The sequence below is a fragment of the Tiliqua scincoides genome, chromosome 9 (genome assembly GCF_035046505.1).
Source record: "Tiliqua scincoides isolate rTilSci1 chromosome 9, rTilSci1.hap2, whole genome shotgun sequence".
NCBI lineage: Eukaryota > Metazoa > Chordata > Lepidosauria > Squamata > Scincidae > Tiliqua > Tiliqua scincoides.
This window is the reverse complement of record NC_089829.1, coordinates 33,149,158-33,174,515: the sequence shown is the minus strand read 5'-3', so window position 1 is coordinate 33,174,515 and position 25,358 is coordinate 33,149,158. Positions and strand designations below refer to the sequence as shown.

The 25,358-nt window shown below is 41.3% G+C and overlaps 1 protein-coding gene across 4 annotated transcripts in view; it reads left to right on the top strand.

Moving 5' to 3' along the window:
* The window catches only part of PHKB (phosphorylase kinase regulatory subunit beta), a 127,139-nt gene that overhangs the window by 19,508 nt on the left and 82,273 nt on the right, over positions 1-25,358 (top strand). For all 4 annotated transcript variants that reach the window (XM_066636747.1, XM_066636749.1, XM_066636748.1 and 1 more), the window contains 4 exons: positions 1,385-1,474; positions 6,987-7,125; positions 17,453-17,552; positions 23,671-23,778. In XM_066636747.1, coding sequence (XP_066492844.1) covers positions 1,385-1,474; positions 6,987-7,125; positions 17,453-17,552; positions 23,671-23,778 — 437 coding nt within the window. The remainder of the gene's footprint in view (positions 1-1,384; positions 1,475-6,986; positions 7,126-17,452; positions 17,553-23,670; positions 23,779-25,358) is intronic.

The window sequence follows — 25,358 nt, the reverse complement described above, 5'->3', positions numbered from 1 at the left end:
GGGGAATCAGGGGAACTCTGCTTGGGGGCTCTGAGCCCCCAGAAAGCTGTCCTTGAGAGTCTGGGGAATTTTCAGGATTGGGGGTTACAGCGGGAGGGAGGAATTGACAGAAATGGGAGGGAGACATTGTTACCTTGCACAGGTGCGGAAAGGACCACTGCATCTAAACCATTGTATTTTTAGCTAGTAGAGAAAATAATACATCTTAACAATAATGGTGTGTGTGCGCATATACAATATGTTTGTCTTTTCTATAAAGGTGTTCAACATTATAATGCCTATAAATAGCAAGCTAGTAAATATAGATAGTATGTATTATAGAAAGATAGATCCACTGCAAGTCCCCTCTTCTCGTTCTAAGACCAGTTCAAGGGTGGGGAGGAAGAACTCCCATATACCCTTATGTTTTACCTGTGTGTGGCTTGGGCAGGAGGTCTGGTCTAGAGGGTTGAGCCTCCATTTGCCTGAAGATAACATCCAAAGGTTGCCAGTTCAAGGCCGCCAGCACCATGCGACCTTGAAGCAGCTGTCAAGCTGAGCCAAGCTATTCCATCTGCTCTGAGCGTGGGAGGATGGAGGCCAGAATGTGTGACCAGATCAAGAAAGAAACATCTGAGTGTTGTGGTTTCTTGAAAGATAGAAACCTTCTTTCATATTGTAAAAATCCCTACGGGGATTTAAATTGCCTGCCTATATAAACCGCCTTGAATAAAGTTTAAGGAGAAATCTGAGGACCAAGAAAGGTGGTATAGAAATACCTGTATTATTATTATTATTATGTTAATCTGTTGTGCTGGATACCTATTATAAAGATAACCTCACCGTCTGGACATTTGACATAGACACAGTGTTTTCAAATGCTTTTAGTAATTGGGTGTGCTGGCTTACTTGCTTGCCAAATTGCAGCTTTTGGTTTGTTACGCAAAAATGGTTGGCAACTTTCAGTCTGGAAAGACTATGGTATAAGCCTACAGCACCCAGTATTGCCAGGCGGTCTCCCATCCAAGTACTAACCAGGCCTGACCCTGCTTAGCTTCTGAGATCAGATGACATCAGGCATGTGCAGGGTAACAGTTGCTGCCATTGTCTTGAGTTCTGGTACCTCCTGACTGAGAGTCCAATCCTATCCAACTTTCCAGCACCAGTGCAGCTGCAGTGCAGCCCCAAGGTCAGTGAACAAATGTTCCAATACCTTGAGGAGGCCTCTGAGACTGTCTCCCCACCCCATGATGCAGAGCACACCCCATTGGCACGGCCACATCAGAACTGGGAAATTGGATAGAATTGGGCCCTGAGTTTGATAGGACATTTTTGAAGATATCTTTATGACAGCTACAGTTCTAATCTGTTTTCATAATTAAGACTTACTCACTTCTTCCTTTAGGCTCTGTATATGAACCTATTAAAAGCATTAATCTTCCAAGGCCAGATGGAGAGAGTCTGTGGGATAAGTTGGATCATTACTACCGAATAGGTAAGTTAAAGAAGAGGCAGTATGTATATTTCTTTGCAATAATACACATTATTAAACAATTAGGAAACTGTCAGTTTTGTCTCTTCTCATCCTGCAGGGTCATCAGTGTGTCAGAAATGTAGTTTCTTGTAATATAATACAATTGGGATAATGGAAAGTTCAAATATTTTTAACACAGTGGTGCTCACTTAAATGTTTTTACAGACACACTTGCATTATTTTCAGATGCGGCTGAATACTGGTGGTATTCTGGGGGCATATAGTTCCTTATCACATTAACTTTCTTCAGTAAATCAGCCACCAGCTGTGGGCCATATGTTCTGCTTAGTTGTGCAGTGCTTTCAGATACAAAGTGCCTGCCCGTTTTGTTGCATCCAGCCAGGTAATGGGTGTCTTATTCAATGCTGAAGCTTGAGCTTAATTATTCAGTGGTAAAAAACCAACAACGATAGGGCATTTGAAAGTCTCCCACAGCATGTCTTTAAACAGGTGTTCTGACAGGTGTTTCAGCTGTCCATCTTTTTGCTCCCTTGTGGAGTCATTTCATCTCATTGGAGTTGGTGACCCTTGAGTTTATTAACACTTGACTATAATCTACTATTGTAGTCTGCTGTGCCAATTTTACCATGCATAATCATTCCTTTTATATTCAGAACTGAAAAGTGAACCGACAGCTCACTCCAGGCTGAGTTGTATCGACTTTTAATTGTCACTGCTGGCCAACTTCAAATGCCTTGCTATTTGAAGTGTCTTAAAGTTGAAGGTCCTCATTTTTAAATATTTATGTAACATCGTGACCTTTCAAATACAATTGGAATGGGTTATAGTGGAATGAACATAGCAGAAGTGGCTGCCATATTATTATGTTCTATTTAGTCCAGTGGTGTACAGTGTTTTTATTTTGTTTTGCCACTTTCACTTATTTTGGCAAACTCGAGTGATCACAGTTATAATTGGCTAGTGACACCCATTTTTTTTTTTTTTTTGCTAGTAGCTAATTCCTTTGACATGTGGCATCCTGACCTGAGTGGGAAGGAGATATCAGTTGGGACTATATCTATTAGTGCTATATCGGTGAAATGTATGCAGCATTTTGGGGGAACTCCAACCAAACATTACAAGTTCAAGAGGAAATAAGAGTTTGGATCTAGAAAGTATTAGTTGAGTTCCACTCAAGCACATATTGAGTTTCCTTTTGTCTCCTTTCTGCTGCAATCTCTTCAACCTCTATCCCCCTTCAAAAAGTCACTTCTGAGGGTCCAAAGTCCTGTCTGAAACAGTATAGAACATGATCTTAGTAGCTGCAGATAAAGGGAGCAATCAGTAGGCATCAAGAACATCACCATCTAAGAGTGGAGTTGCCTTCTGTATCCTAAGAAGCTCTTTGGATCCCAACCACTGGTGTTCCTGGAGGGGAGGGGCAAAATACTAAGAATATTTTAATATGATTATTTAAGAATCATCTTATTCAAAGAACTTGTTTCCTTTCCCTGAGCAAAAATAGAGTTCCTTTGTAATCTTTTATACTGAATACATACCTCACCATTTTTCTTCTTTTGCAATAATGTTGTAGGAGTTTGAGAATGATTCTAGTTCTAAAGTACTATGGGATCTGTTGCTACAACTTTTGGGTTTAACTAAATTGACTTTAAGATACTGTGAATAGAATTTCCCCAAGAATAATTGAAATTACGAGTTCTAATTGTAAACCTTCATTTTTTATATAAAATACCTGTAAAATGAAATGGGATTGAAATTTCCCTGTGAAAGAAAATTAATTAATTTTGCCAGAAACCACAATTGAATGATAACTAGTTTCACATGAAAGAAAATTCTTTCAAACTTTTCTTGTCTTGGGCACCAGATATATTGGGATGATGATGATCATTGGCAGAATTATTAAACTAAAAGTCTAGTCTATGAGGCTATGCCTAAATTAAAAATATGAGCAAATATGGGGTAGTTACAGATTACCATTATTTTTACCGCTCATTTGCACCTAACGTGAGGTTAAATGTTCCTCTCCCTGAGCAAACTATTTCAAAGTTAGAGACCTCATCCCGTGTAGTATGGTCATCTGTATGGTCTCTCTCTGAACTATCGCAGACAATGATCTAAACCAGTGGGACCCACTAGTGGGTTGTAACCTGATTGTTGGTATGTCCTGAAACTTAAAGTGACAAGCTGATAGCTGACTAGGAAAAAGTATTGAGCCATTTGGGTAGGCAAATGTGCCTTTGCTTTTTTCTAAAGCCAGGTGAAGGGGAACAAAAGGCCATCAGAATTATACCAATCCGATGGAGGTGGAGCTCAAGAAACACACTAGAAGGTAGTCTTCTCACCATAGTGAAAGGGATAAAACAGAGGCTAGAGCAACTGGTAAAAGGAATTGATTTTTTTTTTAATAGAGTGTCATTTTTAAAAGTGAGTCCTAGTGCAAAAAGGTTTGGGAACCATTGATTTAAACCAGGGGTGCTCAAAGTTTTTGGCAGGAGGGCCACAACATCTCTCTGACACTGTGTTGGGGGCCGGAAAAAAAAGAATTAATTTACATTTCAAATTTGACATTACATTTCACATTCACCCTAAGAAGGGGGGGGGGAAATCTTCATGCCAGTTTATGATCACATTCACCCTAAGAAGGGGGGGGGATCTTCATGCCAGTTTATGATCACATTCACCCTAAGAAGGGGGGGGGATCTTCATGCCAGTTTATGATCACATTCACCCTAAGAAAGGGGGGGGGGAACTTCATGCCAGTTTATGATCACATTCACCCTAAGAAGGGGGGGGATCTTCATGCCAGTTTATGATCACATTCACCCTAAGAAGGGGGGGATCTTCATGCCAGTTTATGATCACATTCACCCTAAGAAGGGGGGGGATCTTCATGCCAGTTTATGATCACATTCACCCTAAGAAGGGGGGGATCTTCATGCCAGTTTATGATCACATTCACCCTAAGAAGGGGGGGGGATCTTCATGCCAGTTTATGATCACATTCACCCTAAGAAGGGGGGGATCTTCATGCCAGTTTATGATCACATTCACCGTAAGAAAGGGGGGGGGAACTTCATGCCAGTTTATGATCACATTCACCCTAAGAAGGGGGGGATCTTCATGCCAGTTTATGATCACATTCACCGTAAGAAAGGGGGGGGGGAACTTCATGCCAGTTTATGATCACATTCACCCTAAGAAGGGGGGGGATCTTCATGCCAGTTTATGATCACATTCACCCTAAGAAGGGGGGGATCTTCATGCCAGTTTATGATCACATTACCCTAAGAAAGGGGGGGGAACTTCATGCCAGTTTATGATCACATTCACCCTAAGAAGGGGGGGGAATCTTCATGCCAGTTTATGATCACATTCACCGTAAGAAAGGGGGGGGGAACTTCATGCCAGTTTATGATCACATTCACCCTAAGAAGGGGGGGATCTTCATGCCAGTTTATGATCACATTCACCGTAAGAAAGGGGGGGGGGAATCTTCATGCCAGTTTATGATCACATTCACCCTAAGAAGGGGGGGGGATCTTCATGCCAGTTTATGATCACATTCACCCTAAGAAGGGGGGATCTTCATGCCAGTTTATGATCACATTCACCCTAAGAAGGGGGGGATCTTCATGCCAGTTTATGATCACATTCACCCTAAGAAGGGGGGGGATCTTCATGCCAGTTTATGATCACATTCACCCTAAGAAGGGGGGGGGATCTTCATGCCAGTTTATGATCACATTCACCCTAAGAAGGGGGGGATCTTCATGCCAGTTTATGATCACATTCACCCTAAGAAAGGGGGGGGGAACTTCATGCCAGTTTATGATCACATTCACCCTAAGAAGGGGGGGGGATCTTCATGCCAGTTTATGATCACATTCACCCTAAGAAGGGGGGGATCTCCATGCCAGTTTATGATCACATTCACCCTAAGAAAGGGGGGGGAACTTCATGCCAGTTTATGATCACATTCACCCTAAGAAGGGGGGGGATCTTCATGCCAGTTTATGATCACATTCACCCTAAGAAGGGGGGGATCTTCATGCCAGTTTATGATCACATTCACCGTAAGAAAGGGGGGGGGGAACTTCATGCCAGTTTATGATCACATTCACCCTAAGAAGGGGGGGGATCTTCATGCCAGTTTATGATCACATTCACCCTAAGAAGGGGGGGATCTTCATGCCAGTTTATGATCACATTCACACACACACACAAATGGAGAGGGGGATCTTCCACACTTTCAAATACCCACCTGCTCACCTGCCCCCTCGCCCTCCCTCCTTTGTTTGCTTGGGCTGCCTGCCTGCTTGCCCAGCTGCATGCCTACCTGCCTGCCCATGTGCTGCTGCCTGCCTGCCTGACTGGCTGGCCAGCCAGCCAACCAGCCCTCCCTCCCTCTTGGGAGGGAGGGAGACGTGCTGCGAGCTGGGCTGGGCTCCCCTCCCTCGTGATCTCTCTCTCTCTCTCTCCCCTGGCTCAGGTTGCAGGAGGGAGGTTGCAGCCGAGCCAAACGGAGCTCAGCCCAGCCCAGCCAATGGGCAAGGAAGGGCAAGAAAGAAGAGACTAGCAGGCAAGCGGGCAGGGTCTTTAATAGTGGAAAGTAACGCAAGACCTGCAAGTCTCACGTTACCTTCCCACTATAAAAGGCCCTGCATGCAGGCTGGGCTTGTCTTTCCTTCACTGCCACTGAACTCAGCAGCAGCGAGGGAAAGCAAGTCGTGGAGCTCACACAGAGGGCCAGCGCAGGCTGGGGTGAGGGCCGGGTGCCCATTGGAGGTGGGGGGACCCCCTGGGGGCTGGATGGGGACCCGCAGCGGGCCACAAGTGGCCCGCGGGCCGGGGTTGGGCACCCCTGATCTAAACTGTAGTTTAGTTTATTGTGCATGTGCTGCAGTTAGTCTCAATTTTACTGCTCCTCCTTTGCATTCGATAGAGGTGTGGAGTTTCCATTTTTGTTTTGGAATAAGCAGTGGTTTCCTGTTATATCTGAATTTGGGGGAATAAACCACTATTTCCTGTGTTTTGACAGAACACAAAAATTTGCTTTATTCCAAAGTGGGAGCTTTGCATGCTCTCCTTACATGCATGGAAGACGAGAGGGGAAGGGGTAGCCTGAGGGTCATTCACAATATCTAAGCTATGGCTTAGATGAGGCACTGAAGATTTTGTGTAGACCTCTCAACCACCCCCAGGCTTCCTTGAGGGGAAACTCTGACAGTCAAACTACTTTTTGTAATATAGGCTAAGCCTAAGAAACCTGCAATCAATAGATGTTTCCAAGAATAGTAATAATGAAGAACAAAAAAAAAAAATGGCAGAGAAGAAGACACCAAGAAACATGGGAAACTTAAAAGTAAACAAAAACCTTCTGATGTGTTTTTTTCATTTTCTTGCTATATTGTCAGCCATTTCTTTTCTCTCTTTTTTTCTTATCAAAATGACATTTCTTTGAAATAGTACAGAACTGTGATGATTCTCTTTCTTTGTTTCTTTTTTCTCACAGTCAAAGCAACGGTGTTACTTTACCAAAGCCCAACCACTGGTCTTTTCCCTACCAAAACATTTGGCGAGAACCCAAAGGCAAAAGTACATGACAGTCTTTACTGTGCTGCATGTGCCTGGGCATTGGCACTAGCATACAGGTAAGGGACTCATTGTTTCTGGGCTATAGGACCCAATTTGTTAAAAAAAACACAACCCTTAAGTTTCTTAGGGCGCAATCCTAACCCCTTACGTCAGTGCTTTCCAGCACTGACATAAGGAAAATGCAGCTCTGAGGTAAGGGAACAAACATTTCCTTACTTTGAGGAGGCCTCAGTGAGTGACACCCAACTGCAGGATGCAGCACATGTCCCATTGGTGTCCCAGTGCTGGAAAGTACTGACATAAGGGGTTAGGATTGCGCCCTAATCCACACAAATGTTTGCTTGTCTGTACAATTGCACATTAGATTTTCATGACCTAAAACAAAATTGGGGGGGACGGACAATTTTTGTAACATTTATTTGCCCAGCTGCCTAAAGTTAGTCAGCTAGTCAAGTGACCTCTTTGTCTCAGAAAGGCTGGATTTCTAGTGATCAGCCTAGTGCTGATAATATCATGTCTGTGCATTCTTCCAGCTTTTCTGTGCTTTGTTTCTTACTCTGCAGCCATATTGTCTGAAAATTCCAGATGCTCACCTACAAGAAAAGTGCTTGTCCATAACCTATTAAGAGCCCAATCCTGTGCTCGGCGGCACAGCTCCATGCCGCTGAGCACTATTGCAAACGTGCCTTACAGCACATTTGCTAGCCTCACTGCTGGGCTCCCGCCTGTGCTAGCCCAGCTCAGCGTTGGAGGTCTCCTGGACTGCCAAGCTGTGGCATGGTAAATAGGGGCAGGGACGGGGGCGGGGAGGAGGCATTTCAGGGAGCGGGGCAGAGAGGGCGGGGGCGAGTCGTGATGCGCAGAGGGGGTGGGTGGGGAGGCGTGCCGGGGGAGGGATGGAGGCGGGTCCGTGGAGCTCTGCTTCGCAGGATCCAAGGCGCTCATGGAGGGCTCTGCGCCCTTTTGGTCGGCGGTAAAGTGAGTAGCCCCATTGCAGGACTGCTTACCTTACCCAGGAGGATGAAAGTTCCCTTCTCCTGAGGTGCCTCCCGCGGTATCCGGCGGCAGCCATTCTCAGTGCTGGCGAGCATGGGCGCCCCGGGCAGCTCAGGATTGGGCTGCCCATGATGTACTATGTGTATTGGTGACGACCACTAGCTTGGGTAATGAGGTTTGTGTTCATGCTCTGCTATTGGGCTTAGAATATTGGACTTCGATAGGCTTTTGGTCCTATAGAAGCCTGTTTTTCTATAAATGTAGACATCCCCTACCCATCTATGGTTCTTTCTGCAGTAGAAAAGATGTTGGGTTATACACCATTTCATCATACTAGCATTTAAGAAATCTTCATCTTAACAATTTAAGTTTTAACTGGCACTGGTCTCCTGTTGCAGTATGTGATTAAAATGTCATGTTAAGAAGGGATAAGAGAGCTAATAATAATTCAAAGATTTTGCTTCCAGTAGTAGTAGTAGTACTAGTAACTTTATTGTCATTGTGCTACAGCACAACGAAATTTATGCACCTTTGAGATACAAGCATAAATATATACTACAATTTGAACAGTCACACTCTACACACTCACCCACTCATTCTATACGACATGCATCATAATATAAAAACAGTATAACAGACCATAATGTCCAGGAGCATGGTAACAACTATATTGCCTTATTCAACATAATTATGACTGTGGGATAAAATCTGTTCAGGAATCATGTGGTGCTGCTCTAATAGTTCTGTATAGTCTACCTGAAGGCAGCAGTTCAAAGAACTTATGATCCGGATGGAAGGGGTCTCTCAGAATACTATGTGACTTCTGCAGACAGTGAGATGTATAATGTCCTCCAAAGCTGGTAGATGAAGATTGATGATGTGCTGCGTGATCATAATTCTTTGCAGAGTTATTTTGTCCCCTGCAGAGCAATTTCCGTACCACACCAAGATATCATAGGTTAGGACACACTCAATGGTGCAACAATAGTAAGACACAAGCAGCTGCTGTGACAAATTTAACCTCCCAAGCTTCCTCAGAAAATATAACCACTTTTGTGCCTTTTTTATCAACATGCTGGTGTTAATAGTCCATGAGAGGTCCTCTGTGATGTAAATACCTAGGAATTTGAAACTAGCAACCCTCTCCACCTCCTCACCATTTATGTATAATGGTGTGTGTACCTCCCTTTTTTTCCAGAAGTCAATTATAAGTTCTTTAGTTTTTTTGATGTTAAGTGAGAGATTATTTCCTTTGCACCACAATAACAACTCCTGTACCTCCTTCCTATAAGCAGACTCATCATTCCTGCTGATAAGCCCTATTCATTCTATTCCAGAATTCTAGACTGAATTCCAGAATGAATAGAATGCGTAAAGCTAAACAGTGAAAGCAGGCAGATTAAGAAAAGAGGCTAGTTGCATCTGGAATGAGAAAGAGAGTACCTGATTTGAAGGTGTTGCAGAAACTAAAACCTTGGATGGTAAATTTGTCTTAAAATAATATGATCCTTTAAAAAGAACCTTTTTTGTAACAGTACAAGGTTTTACTTCCCTTCATCTTCTGTCATAGGGAGCAACTGGATTTAGGATGAACATTGCAGTATGAGGTTTATAGTTCCAGGTGTTATTACAAAGGAAGAAGTGAACTTTAATCCACAAAGCAGAATTGTTTCCATAATTTGCTATCTTCCGGTTGCATGTCTCTTCTGCTTGATGGAAGCTTGATCTGGGCATCCTTGGGAGATATCAGAGATGTACTTTCTTGCATCTTGTTACTGCTCCAGGCCTATTGGATTATAGTGGGACCCCGGCATCCATTAATCCAGCATCTGCAGATTTTATTCACCTTGGATGCCAGGGATCCAGTTTAAATGATCTTTAAATACCATAAGAGTGTGTGAAAATCAGGTCTCCTACCTTTACATGGCAAAACTACATCATTTCCAAGCCTCTTGTGGCTAAAAATAGCTCTAAAGACCCACTACCAGGTCTCCCAATATTGCCCTGTAATGCATCGGTATAGAGCAGTATTTCTCAACCAGTGGTATGGGTACTACTAGTGGTACTTGAAGGGCTGTCTGGTGATACCCTTGGAAATCCTGGACATCTGTTGCCCGGCAGCAAGACCAGCAACGTGATACAACGAACAGTGATAGGAAGGCTCCAAAGCATCTTTTTTTGCTCTTGGAAAATCCCTCCCATCCACCTGGATGCTTGTTGCGTTGTACCTGGCTCCCAACCCAGAAGTAACTGGCAATGATGGCATCACCAGTTACTTCTGGTGGTACTTTGAATAGATAGACCATGTGAAGTGGTAAGGTGGAGGGCAAACATTGAGAAACACTGGTATTCAGCCCTAGATGGGGCTGAATGTAATGGAATAATTTCATTCCATCAGTTACATTCATGCCCATCTAGTGTCTGAATGCTGTATAGCTCTATACCAGTACTTTCTGGGACAACACTGGGAGACCTAGAAGTGGGTCTTTAGGACTATTTTTAGCCCCGAGAAACTTGGAAATGATGTGGTTTTGCAATGTGAAGGTAGGAAACTCGATTTTCATGTACTTTTTTTTTTATTTAAAGGACATTTAAACTGGGATCCTGGTATCTGCAGATTTCAATATCTGTGGGAGGTTCCGAAACAGAACCCCCATGGATACTGGCATTTGACATCAGATTTCCCATCAGATGTTCAGTGCTATACTGAACCCTCTAATGATCAACAGGTAAACTTACATTGTTTACTATGGAGGCACCACCATCACAATATAGAGCTGATTACCATATGTAGTCAACCTTGCCTGCAGCCTAAAGCTCAGAAGTCTTCATGGTCTCTCACCAAATAGGTCCTCCAGTCAAAGGGTCCAAGCAAAGGGGTGACTTTTGTCAACATACTTTATAAACATAAGTTTATATGTGTTGTTATATAACTTAGGGTGCAATCCTAACCTGTTATGTCAGTGCTTTCCAGCACTGGCATAGAGGGGTCAATGGGACGTGTGCTGCATCCTGCAGTTGGGTGTCACTCATGGAGGCCTCTTGAAAGTACGCGAATGTTTGTTCGCTTAATTCAGAGCTGCATTACCCTTACGTCAGTGCTGGAAAGCACTGACATAAGGGGTTAGGATTGCGCCCTTTCATGTGTGTGTGCACATACACACAAATACACGTGCGTATAAAAACATATGAACTTAAATTTTACAAGAAGAAATCAGTTTCTCCTGTTTTCCAATATAAACAAACAAAACCTTCACTTCCTTGTAAGTAGAAAACAAGAGTAGCAGAGAAATAGTTGTGCTAGAAAACCTTTTTTTCCTTGATATGCTAGTTTTCTATTTGCAGGAAAGGTTAAAAAAATTATGCAAGGAAGGTAAAGTGTTATCCTCTAACCTGGAATAATGTGGCCCATTGTACTACAAATGTAGACCCAGCTAATGGATTGCAAGATAGGACCTATTAGGCCATTTTAGTAAAAAAAAAAAAAATTCTCAGTCTTACTTTTAATTATCCTGCCTTTGAAGAACATTAATAAAAATACACACATGGATGAAAGGTTGTTTGCTGTGTTCTGGTTCATTGGATAATTTCAATGTCTTGCTCCAGAATTGAGAAGTTAATGCTAAATTGGAACAAGTGAATAAAACTTAAACTGAAAAAAGAGATGAACATATCACAAAAAAGTCAGAAATAAATGTGGAATAATCAATGTATGATACTTTAGTACATTACTTAATTAAATATGATGAATCTGTCTAAATTTTAAATGATGAGCAATTGTAGCTATAGAAAGATTCATTACAGGGTGGTGTTACCATAGTAACTGGTGAGAATACTTTAAAATCTGAAGTAGTTTTGCAGTGCATCTCTGCTCAATAAATACTTTTCACCTTTAAAATTGGAAGTATTTTAATGTCATTTTAATTCAAACCAACCCTACCCTCCCAGGTACACAGAGTGGGGTACGGAAGTTAAAGAAATGAGATACATGCAGTGTACTAGAGCTGTGTTAAAGCTTCAGCATAGTTTTCCCATGTGTCCTAATTCACTTGCTTTCCTCTGAAAGAAACCTGAGGTCTAATTCACACTTAGCTGCAGCAGTGCTGGAGCTATTCCCCTTGGGGGTACTTCCATGCTGCCCTGGGAGTCTGTGAATGAAAGACTCATGTGGGTAGGATCAATGGCTTTTTTTTTTCTTTCCATGGGATTGTTGCCCAGTTGGAGATAGTGAGTGACACTCATGTGAGAATGAACCATGTCATTCACCCTACCCAGGTGGTTTCTCCTTTCATGAACTCTTGGAGCAAACTGGCACTATACTTTGGAGAAGCATTGACATGATCACAGCCTGTGATCACAAGTCCAAATAAAGTGCTTAAATAAAATACTAAGGGCGCAATCCTAACCAACTTTCCAGCACTGAGGTAAGGACAATTAAGTTCTGAGATAAGGGAACAAACATTCCCTTATCTTGAGGAGGCCTTTGTGACTGACCCCCCACTGCAGGATGCAGCACATATCGCATTGGCACAGTTGTGCAGGGCTGGAAAATTGGTTAGATTTTGGGCCGAAGCTTCACACAGAGGCTGTGATCACAAGTCCAAATACCGATGATTTAATTGCTCCAAGCAATGTGCTGTGTGTTCATACAGTGACTGAAATGTTTACCGCCTTTCCCTTAGTGGTTTTTATGCTTGAATTTTTGCAGTATGTTCTGTACAATGCTTCATTTCTTTTGACCCATGATTTCTGGATGAGATCAGCAAGATTTTAAATGCATCTTCATTAGTGTGCTTTTAGATACCTGTGCACTAGTTCTCTATCCTGTGTTTGGATTTGCTAGTTATCACTGGGGATTTCAATCCTACTATGTTTACAAACACTGTTGTGTTCTTGTATCTCTTTTGTGTTCTGTCTCCTTAGGACATCATTTTCTAACCTTTTTTTTTTGGTCTCACATGTTTATATTCTCCATCCTAACCATGCTTTTCTTGTGAGGGCTTTCCCAATAACTAGAAATGTGTAATGGCGCCCTCCTTGTGAAGTTTTTGTCTGTGCAAGAAATTGTTTGCTGGGGTACATTGGCCACAAAGAGGGTCACTGAGCCTTGAGCAGTCCAAACCTTAGTGTGCAACAGAGTGAGAAATGATGCTTCTCTCATCAGTACATTGTCCAGACTGAATATAGGCAGCAATTATGGATAGCTTTCAACCGAATATATGTACTTGATCCTAATCTGCAAAATTCTGGTTGTACAATTTAAATTTTTATTTTGAAGGTTTCAGGCTGTATAAGTTAAGATTTCAGAACCTTTCAGTACATACTTCAAGTCCCTCTGGAAATAGGTCAAAGTTTAAAAAATTGACTTTTCCTGCAAACACAGCACACAAGTTAATGTTATCCACTTGCTCCTGTTACTTTATTTGATTATACTCTAATCCATATAAAAAAGAAAACTCCTTGCTCTTCACGAGGTCAGTGTATTTTCAGGCTTTAGCATCTTTTCTTCAGATGTGTTTAGCATGGTATAATGTGTTATTTGACATCGATTGCTTTGCTATTGTACATTATGTTCAAAATTGGAATATATGGTTTTGAAAGCTTCAACTTCATTTAGCAGTAGATTAATTATTTGGTCCCATTCAGAGTATTATTTTTATGAACCTCATTTCCCCTTCCAATTCTCACCACCATGTCATTTGAAACGGGTTTGACCTTCCATGCTCTGTGAAGGATGGCTTCCTGTTCAGAATGTTACACCCGTACCATTTTTGGCATTTAAAGTGTGGATTTGCATTTAGTGCTTGCCAATTTTGTTCTGCTCCCACTTCACATAGCATTACTGTGCTTTCTGAAGTTTGTCATTATTTGAGATCATGTTCTATATTACGTACTGCATTTTGTGCTTTATTTCAAATGCCTGTCAGGACTTAGAGGAAATGAATGGGCTACATCTCAGTGGTAGATGACATGTTTTGCATGCAGAAGATGTCAGGTTCAGTCTCTGGCAGCAACTCCAGATATGGGAAAAGCTGGGAATGATCTTTGTCTGAAATCCTGGAGAGCTGCTGTGAGTCAGCATCAGTTGTTCTGAACTAAATGAGCCACCAGCTTGATTCAGTATAGTTTTCTGTGTTTATATGTTCAGTGGGAATCTAATATGCCTTTAGCTGCAACTATTTCAATGGCTTAAGACTTTTCAAGAATGCCAGCACTGCCTGGAATCTCTGGCTGGTTTCAGACAGTGCCATCATTTCTTCTCCAGTCATGGGTTCCACATAGGAATGCAAACCAATCTTCCTTAAGGATTCCTTTGCAATTTATCTTCTTGACATGAGAACGGAGTTCCATGCTCTATCAGCAGAGCATTTCTACAGCTCCTCCCAATGCCAGCAACTCCCCTTCAGGATTGAATCAGTCCTGGTATGGGAAGATGCTTTGTGTTTGACTCCTAGGTCTTCCATGAACTCATTTGGTGGCCTTGGGTGAGCCATTCCCTCTCAGTCTCAGCTGCCCAGTGGCAATATGGGGGGATAATAATACTGATTTACCTTGCATGGTTGTTGTAAGCTTCATCAGGATAGTACATGTGCAGTTCTTTACACAAAAGCACTATACAGGTGTTAAGTATTGCTTCTGCAGACTTCTGAAAGATCTTGATTCAGATTCTAGCTCAGCCTGGGCAAGGGGTAAGCCAGCCTGCAGCAGTCAAGTTTGGTCACCTGTAACAAGTCATATAGAATTGTATACAAGGAGCAGTGAAAATAATGTTGCCATTGTTCCTGTCTGGCTAATCCTCAAAGTGTTTATCAGCTTGAAACTATTGCTTCCCTGGGGCTTCCAAACTGTTCTTTTTCAATGCATGTCACAGAGGAAGGTGGTGTTAGGTTTAACTGACAAATTTATGAGGGAAGAAAAATGACATGGGAATGCTGAATAATTTACTTCCTCCCAGTCAGCATCACACAGTGGGGAGATAATTTTTTTCCCCCATTCACATAGCTCTGCTAGATTTTCATTTGAAGAGCTAATTATAATTTCGTTTTCAAGCATAGACTTCCCCATCAAGAGCAAATGATCTCTACTCTGAACAACTTATGCCAGTGAAGGCTAGTTTTCTTCCCAGTTTAAATCATGGTCCTTGTTATTTTGAAAGCTGGACAGCTCTATCAGTGCCTTCACTTGAAATATTCATTTGCAACAGTTTGATATCTCATGCTATTTTTTTCCCTTTCTTGCTGAATCTGTTCACCTTTAAGAGCCTCTCTTATTCATTTTTTTTTAAATGACAGCTCTTTGTCTGAAGCAGTCTCAGTAACTGCAAATCAAAACCCAATGTTCTTAACCAGCAGAGCACTGCCGAAGGGGTTGCATTTAATTATAAGCTGGAAATGTCAGCATTGAGAATTTATATGTTTAATTTCAATCCTTTGCTTAAAAAAAATATTATGAAGCAGTTAGCGATAACTGCACACTAAACACATTCACTCACACACGCACAAAGCCAATAAAAGGTGCAGGATATGTCTTGCATTCTGTTATCTGTGCCTTTTGAAGAAATCCTTGACATCTTCTTTCCATTAAAGCTTTAATTCCTTCTCCCAGTGGGACAGAGCCAGAAATATGTATCAAGATTACTTTTTTCAATGAGTATGTTATCAGAAGCAGAGCCTATCTAGAAGCTTTCCCTGCTCCTAATTAAGCACTGTAGGTCTAAACCAGAAGCATTGAAAGAAGTTTTGGGGTTGTTATAAGGTGTTTTCTTTATAGCACTTCTATACATGTCTACTCGCAAAGTAGCCCCACTGGGTTCAGTAGGGCTTACGCCCAGGAAAGTGTGTATAGTTTTGCAGCCCTTGACACTTTCAGGCATTTGTAGATTGAAGATGTTCAGAAACCCTGTTTTGTCACTGTGAACCCACTTATACTTGGATATCACTTATACCTAGAGTTATGTTGCACTGAAGGTTTCATTTGGGGGGGGAGAGATTTAAAATATATATATCTTGTGTTTGTTTTAACAAAAAATGTTAACAAAAATCTTGTGTTTGTTTTAACAAAAAATGCCTATGTTGGCTCATGGTCAAATTTAGAACAATTTAAACAAATTTAAAAGAGTAAGGCTACAGTCCTAGCCACTTACCTTAGAGTAAACCCCATTGACTTAATGGGTAATGGGTACTTCTAAGTAGACATGCATAGGGTTGAGATATCCAAGATATCTCAAGATAGCCAAATGATTTAGGGTAGAATTTCCCAAACTGGGTGTTGCAATGCCCTAACCAGAGAAGCTCTGTTGCTGCATCTTTAAGGGGTGGAGCGACAGCAGCAACGCTCTCTCCACAATCGCACTGCCGCGATCGTACTACCGTGGATGAGTTTTTAAAAAACTTTCTGGGGGGTTACTGTTTCACAATGAAATCCAGAAGAACCTTTTTAAAAAGCATTTTATAGCAGTATAGAGGCGCAGGGAGGCCTGCAGAGGGGGTTGTGGCTTCCCTGGACCCTCCGGAGAGCCATAGCAATCCCCAAGTAAGTTTTAAAAGAAAACCTTTTCCACCCTGGTGGCAGTACAGTTCTGGTGATTGTGTGGCCCCTCCCCCCAAACACCAATTTCCAAACTTTTCCTGAGAAGTTTGGGAATGCCTGATGTAAGGAACAGAGCAGCAGTAAAGTACCTGAGGAGAAAAGCCACAGAACTTTGAATTTCTAGTCAGGTGAAAGGCCCTACCTGAACATAAAATAACATCAAGGAGGATGCGAGACATCTCTCCCAGGCAGGGAATTTCATGACCTGGACATTGCACATTGCCAAAGAGAGAGAGTCCTTTCATGTCACCACTGACTGTTTGATGGAGGTGGGTTGGACATCACTAGTTTATCTCAGTGGCCAAACAAGGTTGTTTGGGATGTAGAAGCAAGGTTGGCTTCCACAAGAAGCAAGGCCTTTTCTCTGGCAGTCCCAGTGCTTTGTAATGCCTCCTAAGAACACTCATCTTGCCTCTTTCTTGTGCCACCATCATTTTTCAAATACAATATTTGTCTATAGTTAGGTAGGTTGTAATTTTTGAAACTTCTTCAAAACAGAAGGAACTTTTCAGTCAGAATTTCAAAGGAATGAAATTAGTTCTAGGGTAGCAAGTTTGTAGACAACCTTTATTTGACTTTATTTTATACTGCCTAGTCACAGTTTGGTGGGGTTTTTTTTGTTTTAAGCTATTAGTTTTAATGCGACAAGGCTGATAGGGCCTGAGTGTATCAGAGTTGACTATTGCCACTATATAAAACCTTCTCAGTACTTAATTATCAGAAGAAGGGATGCTGGTACCTTTGAGTTCGTTCTGAATGCATTTCCAATTTGTTTCATGGGTTATCTCTCTCACCCAGGCGCATTGATGATGACAAGGGAAGAACCCATGAGCTGGAGCATTCTGCTATAAAATGTATGCGAGGAATTCTCTACTGCTACATGCGCCAGGCTGATAAGGTAAAACACTGCAGTGTGGACACAAGCACACACTCAGTTCTAAAGGATTAAGTTAATTGTAAGCATTAAAAATGTTCCGAATGGGAATCAAATTAAAAGGGCAATGGGTGTAATGCCACAATGCAGCCTGCTAAGAAATGTTTGTTTCTAGGCTCTGGGCCCAGCATGTTTAAAAACCAAAGGCAAAGAAGTGCTTGACACTGCAAATCAACTCTTGGATGTATTTCAAAATGTCCGTTTTTTAATTAGCCTGGAACTCCAAGCCAATGATTGACAAGAGCTCACTGGTTTAAGTTTTGTTATTGAAAACACATCTAGTTGGTAGTTTTATGAAGTACTAAGGGAAGTACTTAGAACCATAATTGTAATTTGTACCAGCCTGAACCAGATATAAAATAGTGGCTTGGGGAGCAGTGGATTAAGTGTAAAGTGGAGGTTCATGATGTGGAACCAGTTGTCTGCAGCACCCTATGGACTGAGAGCTCGTACAAGAGCACATCTAGATTTCAGTTGGTGCAGACTACAGGTTCTAACACAAAACTCTCAAACTAGCTAGGAGAACTTTCACAAAGACCTGGTCAAAGCCAACCAATTAATGATCCTGTTTTATAAATGAGGAGCAGTGAGGCTGAGAAATAAGCAGTTAATATGATCACCCATGGCAGATAAATTTGCTGTCACTCAAGCACTGGGTGTTAAAATGCCTTGGTAGTCTACTGCAAGTGGACCAGAGATCTTCCAGTAGATCCTCTTCTGCCTTCTGCCCACCTATGCTCAGTGACCCTCAAGAAAAATCATTCCAGTCAAATGTAAAAACATCCAGCAAAAGAACCAGAAGAACAATTGTATCTCAGCCAAAGTTGTTGTTATTATCTGAAAAATTATTATCTGACTACTGTTTTTATGATATGTGTTAATATGCTTTTATCTGTTTTTAAATTGTTTTTAATCTGTTTTAACCCGTTGTAAGTTGCCTTGAGTCCCTTTGGGAAGAAAGGCGGGATAAAAATAAAGTTGTTGTTGTTGTTGTTATTGGACTTTAGGCAGAATTTTTCTGCTACTCTGAATATAACCTGTGAAAGTTATCTTGCGGTCCCAGTTTTATGCATGCAAGAGATATGAGCGGAACCTTTGGGAATGTTCCAATAGTTTTCCGTGTATAGGAAAGGAACCATTTTGGGGCAGCAGTTCCCCACATAACTGTTTTACTTGAGGTAGTAAGAGAGCTCATGTTGTAAACAGCATTTGGAAAATTGAATGATTCATGTACACCACCTCCTCAGCTGTATGGAGGAAAAGTGGCCCAGATTTCTCCTGATTGAAATTTGTTTTTAATTTTAAAATGTAGCATGGAACTTTAAGGATGCATTCAGGTCATGCCATTTAAGCAGCAGTCCACTTGACTTGTCTTTTGTTTTTAAAAGTGCTCAGAAAATTTCAGCGCGACAGGGTCTCCTTCAAGTAAGGTATTCATACCCTCTCTGAATGAGTCGATTCAACAAGTTTTCTGCAACTGTCTTTAATAGTGATAATTCATGGAGGCTTATTTATGGTTCGGTGTCCCTAAGAGATGCTTTCTTTCACTATGCAAAATGGGATGTTTCCCCATTTCATGTGCGGACTTTGCTTTATTTGTAATTAAATTGGAACTGGTTGCTGGAAGTATTTTGCAATTGGAGGAAAATGGAAATTTCATGTTTAATAGCCTTAAAAATCGATTTTCCTAGCAGAACATCCATCAGCAGATGCAGACATTTTCTCCGTGGATACATATTTCAGTGTTAAAAGCCAGGATCATAAAGCTGCTTGAGGCCTCTCCATGATTCACACTTGCTGGGTGGAATTTTAGAAAGTGATCAGAAACCTTTGAGCAACAGACCCTTGTGCCATGTCACAAATAGCTTTTGAAAAGTTTCAGAAATTGTTTTCTGAGAGGGATGAGGTAAGAAGGGTGTGTGTTGCTATTTGAGGAACATACACAAGAAGAAATCCGTTTGGGGCACATTGAACTATATGGTGGTTTGGAACTTGGCCAAAATGTGCTGTTATCCCTCTTTCAGCTCTTCATAGTTTTCAAAAATCCACCCCAATGGCGACTGCTTATCATCTACTATTTTCTGGAAGGACACGCTGGTCATTTTGGCAGCTGTCCCACAATCCTGTATGGTGCCACCAAGCTTCCTAGTGAGACTAGCTGGCATAGCTGGCAGTACTTCCACAGTTGTAAAATTAGCTCATGCATTTCAACCTCTTTCCTAGATGTCCTCTTTCATATGGATTTCATTTTTAAATGTTTGTTAAAAATATTAATATCCCACCCTCCCAGGAAGGCTTGAGATCTGGCTGTTTAAAGGATCATCTGCTGCTACAGTAACCTGCTCAAATTCACTTATTTAGGGTATGCCTATCCAACTTGCCAGTGCCAGTGCAGCTGCAATGCAGCCCCAAGGTAAGGGAACAGACGTTCCCTTAGCTTGAGAAAGACCTTGTGATTGCACACCTACAGCAGGATGAAATGCACACCCCATTGGCACAGCTGCATCAGTGCTGGAAAGTTGGATAGGATTGGGCCCTTAATTCTGGGAAGTCTCATATGTGCAACCCTGGATTTAGTGCGAGTTCGTAACTGCCCTAGTGTGAATGAGTTTTCAGAATTAACTTATTTCATATTAGGTAAGATTTTTGGAAACAGAATAAAGCCTGCATGGCAGAGGGGGAAGACTTTAACTTGGTCTTATATTGGTTTGCTTTCCATCCACAGAAGCCCATGGCTCCATATGTTTTGTCTTTTGAAATTTGCATGCATGCAGCTAACATGAGACTACTGTGGCAGGAAAAGAATGCATTAAAATGACAACAAATAGGAAAGTGAATGTATTCATTAGTTCATGGCAGAGCTATTTAACAAGCCTATAATTTGTCTACCCAGGCTTGACACTGCACATCATTATCAAGAAAGATCTTTTCAAATGTTATGCTACAGTAGAAGTAATTTCATTCCAGTATACAAAGAAAGTAACTAGCTCTGCCAGTAGTGCCAGTCATTTATAGTGTGGAAGCATAAAAACCCAATGCATGTCTGACAGATATTGAAGAAGTCATCTAAGACACTTGGTACTTACACTGCAGTTTATTTTATTTTATTTATTTTCATTTTTCTTACTTGACCAGTGTCAATAACTTGGAGATCTGAGATTAAGGCTTGGTCTAACAGACTAGGCTTAATAATAACTGGAATAACAGAGATGAACTTGAGTTTGTATCCCTGTGTTATCTCTAATTTTGTCTTTCAAACTTTGGGTTATCATAACCTAAACTACTTCTGTCACAACACACTGTTATTTTTCTTATGCTCAGTGACATGGCAAAAAGAGACCAACACAAACGAGAATAGAGAAAAATAAACAAGGGTGAATACTGACTTGTGCATCTACAATATCCTCTTCCTCTCCCCCCCCCCATTTATATCTACCCTTCCTCTAAAGCACTGTTTCTCAAACTGTGGGTCAGGACCCACTAGTTGGGTTGTGAGCCAATTTCAGGTGGGTCCCCATTCATTTCAGTATTTTATTTTTAATATATTAGACTTAATGGAATGTGACTGAATTTAGGGAAATATTACAGATCTGTACTTTTAACAGGATACTAAGTATATGCTTTTAACAATGATAGTAAATGGGACTTATTCCTGGGTAAGTGAATAGGATTGCAGCCTAGTATTTTAAAAATTTTCCTGCTTGAAGATGTCACCTCCAGTCATGACATCACTTCCGGTGGGTCCTGACAGATTCTCATTCTAAAAAGTGGGTCCTGGTGCTAAAAATCTGAGAACCACTGCTCTAAAGAATGCAAGGAACTGTAATTGAGGGTTAGTATTTTATCCTCGTTATAATGCTGTTGGGGAGATGTGATGAAATTAGGGTTTTAAGAGGCCTTCCCAAACTTAGAAAGCCTTTAACTAAGGCTTCAACTCCCTCATTTGGGAGCAGTCCACTGAGGAAGTCTATATATGCTTGCAGGGGTAGCATTGGGGGCCCCACCTAGCCACACTGACCCCTGGAATCTTTCAGATTTGTACTGCCACTGTGCCTGGTACTCACATCCATAAATGGGAGCAATCCCCAGAGGATTTTGTGTCATGGTGTTCTAGAAATGTTCCCATTAGCCAGTGGGGAAGACGGGAGAAGGACAAACTTCCATTCGCTCTCTTGGCCAAGAGACTTGCTTGGCAGTTCCTTCTTCCACTCCACCATCCAATAGCCTTTCTCCCAATGCACTTTCACCATACAATAGCCTTTTACCATGTAGGGCTCAGTGCAGTGTGTTGGCCATAGGGCCTCCAGCAACCTGCCAGAGGAACTGTATGATCACATAAGAACATCTGTCCCCTGTCATACAAGAAGCTCCCAAATGGTTTAGGAGGTAATACTTCTTACTTGATAACATGACCTGTTTTGTTATTTGTGGGCTTCATGGAAACCAATACGTCACAGAAAGCAATTAAAAAAGTAGAGTTGGTTAATGAAAGGAAAGAAACAAAACTCCAAGACACGCAAGAATGTACAGTTTAGGATTTGCTTCCCTTTTATGCTCATACTTGGCTTCCTAAAGTGAAATCCCTGTGTGGGAGTAGACCCTTCCAAAGGATATTGAAAACACTGCATAGATGCATACACACACTCACCATTGCTCAGCCATTAACACTAGGACTGGAGAAGTGGAAGAGAAGAGGGAATTTCAGCAGGTACAGCTTGTCAGATCACAGATGGCAAGTCGCACCTGCTGAAATTCCCTCCTTTACACAATTGTTAAAGGTCCAGGAGCCCTCAATTTGAAAGGTTGACCACCCCTGGTCTAGGCCCTCAGTAGCCCAATTCTGTGCATGCTTAGAAGTCAGTCCCACTGGGACTGCATACTATACATCATGTTACAACCTGAATAGTATTGTAAGAAACTAGAAAACACTATTTGCAAAAAAAGATGAAACCATCAAGTTCATGGAACTTGTATTTTGAATACAATGCAGTATATTTCTGCAGATGTCTGGCATCCGTCAAAAAGATGTGGAATTTGTCACTTCTTGTTTTATATCTATCCGGTAATGACTTTGTTAATTCCAGACAGCATAACCCCATTACTCTCTATAGTTTATCAAACTTGTATTTTCACCTAGTGTTTTTAAAGTAGTTGTCTTTTAGATAGCTTCAGAATTCAAAGCACTGTTGTACCATTTCCTTCTTTTTCCCTGAATAACTTCATTCTCTTCATACTCAGTATTCCCTTTGCATAGCAGTTGTGTCAAAATTCCCTGATTTCGTGAGGGATTGATACAAATGATAGAACATCGAAATATTATTTGAGGCTGGTATTGCTTTACTAACCAGATAAGATCTTTGCATGTTGAGATGCCTTTGGGATGAAAAAGATCTATTTCGATATAATTCATGAACCAAGGTTTGAATCATCCAAGAGCAGTCTTTGGGGCTAGAGAATAAGTAGGCAAAATCTGTTTGGGTGCGTGCACTGTACTCAAGTTGAAATTCAAGTTTAAAAGTTGTAATTCTTTGCAGAGAGAACTGCTTAAAGTTAATTGTCAGTAGAAGAAGTTATTAAAAACCATAATCAAGTCATTTAGAGTTGTATCCTACCTCCCTCTCCTGCCAATGGAAGGTACTTCTGTTGGTGCAAGGTGAGGGGTGATTTTCACTGATTGCCCCTTAACCCTGCAGCCCTCTGTGTGTTATACAGTCTTTTTCTGGAGGGATCAAGAGATTTTCAGTGGATTCTTAAGGGATGTAGGGATCTACTGCACTTGCGCAAGCTTCCTTTTGCTCACATTTCTTAGGATGCAACCCTTAGAAAATAGGGCAAACAGAATCCCTTCAGCAGTTGCACTGTATACAGTAGCAACAGCGAAAATCATCCATTCATTCGATTTTTACTCTACCTTTCTCCCCAAAGGCTTTTTATGTATTGTCCCACCTTTCTTTTGTTGTTTCAGATAATAATTTACAATCTAAGAGGGAGGATACAAAAGGAGTGTGGAGAGAAGGGGTAAATAGTTTAGGATTTCATATGATTTATAGCCTCTGTTTTCTACTTTTTTCTCTTCATGAAGGTTCAACAATATAAACAAGACCCAAAGCCATCCAAATGCCTCCATTCTATTTTCAGAGCCCACACAGGTGATGAGGTCTTTTCCCACGAGGAATATGGACATCTTCAGGTACAAAATACAGTTCTTAAGCATATCAGAGACTGCATGGGTTTGGGTAATGTTATGTTTCCCTGCTGTTTAAGAAGAACTGGAGTTCTTTAAAGATGTACCAAACTATGGAACTTGGTAAATTGATTTTTCTGCTTTAGTATACCAATAATAGCAAGCTATTTTGCAGTCTGACTTGCTTCTGTATATTTCATTGGGAAAAAAATCAATACATTGGTAAAAAAAAAAGTTGCTTTCTTTGAAGCAAAGCAAGAATTTGTCAGTAAGAGTTTGTCAGTAAGTAACCTTGAAATAAAAAAATCATGTGTAAATACCATATATTACAAATAAACTGAAGAACTGACGTTGCTGAACGCTGTATCTTTATATGTGTTTTTGCCACTCTGAACAGAAAACAGCAATCAAGAATTAACTAGAAGGCTTTAGTGGAATCCATTATTGCCTTTCCACTTAGTTTTTTGTTGTATTACATATTTTTGATTCTCTGTGATTTAAAAACAGTTTTCTTACTACAATTTTCATATTTTATATATATCTTGATTTGACTTTGAGTAATACCAAACTGTGAGGTCCAATGACAGAATTAGATTTTCCTAGCTAAATAACAACAAACTGATGTCTTATACAAAAGCTATGTTTGTCTTGATACCTGCAAAGCAGCAGCAGCACACACATACCTTTAATTTCCACCTGGCAGATTATAATCATGATGCCTGCATTAGAGCAGGGGTGCCCAAACCCCGGCTCTGGGGCCACATGCGGCCCTCGAGACCTCTCAGTGTGGCCCTCAGGGAGACCCCAGTCTCCAATGAGCCTCTGGCCCTCCAGAGATTTGTTGGAGCCCGCACTGGCCCAATGCAACTGCTCTCAGCGTGAGGGTGACTGTTTAACCTCTCACGTGAGCTGTGGGATGAGGGCTTTCTCCACTACTTGCTCTTTCACATCTGTGATGCAGTAGCAGCAGCAAAGGAAAGGCCAGCCTTGCTTTGTGCAAGGCCTTTTATAGGCCTTGAGCTATTGCAAGACCTTCATTTATTCATATAAGTTCCACCTTTAGTATATTAATTTATGTAAGCCTATGTAAATTTATTCAAATTTTAAATGTAAATTAATTCTTTTTTCCCCGGCCCCCGACACAGTGTCAGAGAGATGATGTGGCCCTCCTGCCAAAAGCTTTGGACACCCCTGCATTAGAGTATAGTTTGATTTTGAACTGTTGCTGCTTAATGGAGTTCTTTATAAGTATTTCTTTGTTTACTGCCTGATTGGTTTTGTGCTTTTACGGGGGGGGGGGGGGGACCAGTCTGTTTTCCATTTTGATTGACTGATGGTTGAAGCTTGTAAGCTGAACCATTTGATACTTGATAGCATTTCCAAACCACGGACGGCACCTGAAGAGATGCCGTAGTAGTGCACACAAGGACTTGCATGTGCTTCGTGGAATTTTTGGTGTTTTTTTCTTTGAATAGTAGACCTGGATGCCATTTTGCAAACTGCTTTTGAGACTTGCTTCACCTTCAGAAGTGGTTGGCTATGGGGAAAAGATGTGCGTGTTCAAGAATTTCAAGTTCAAAGACTCC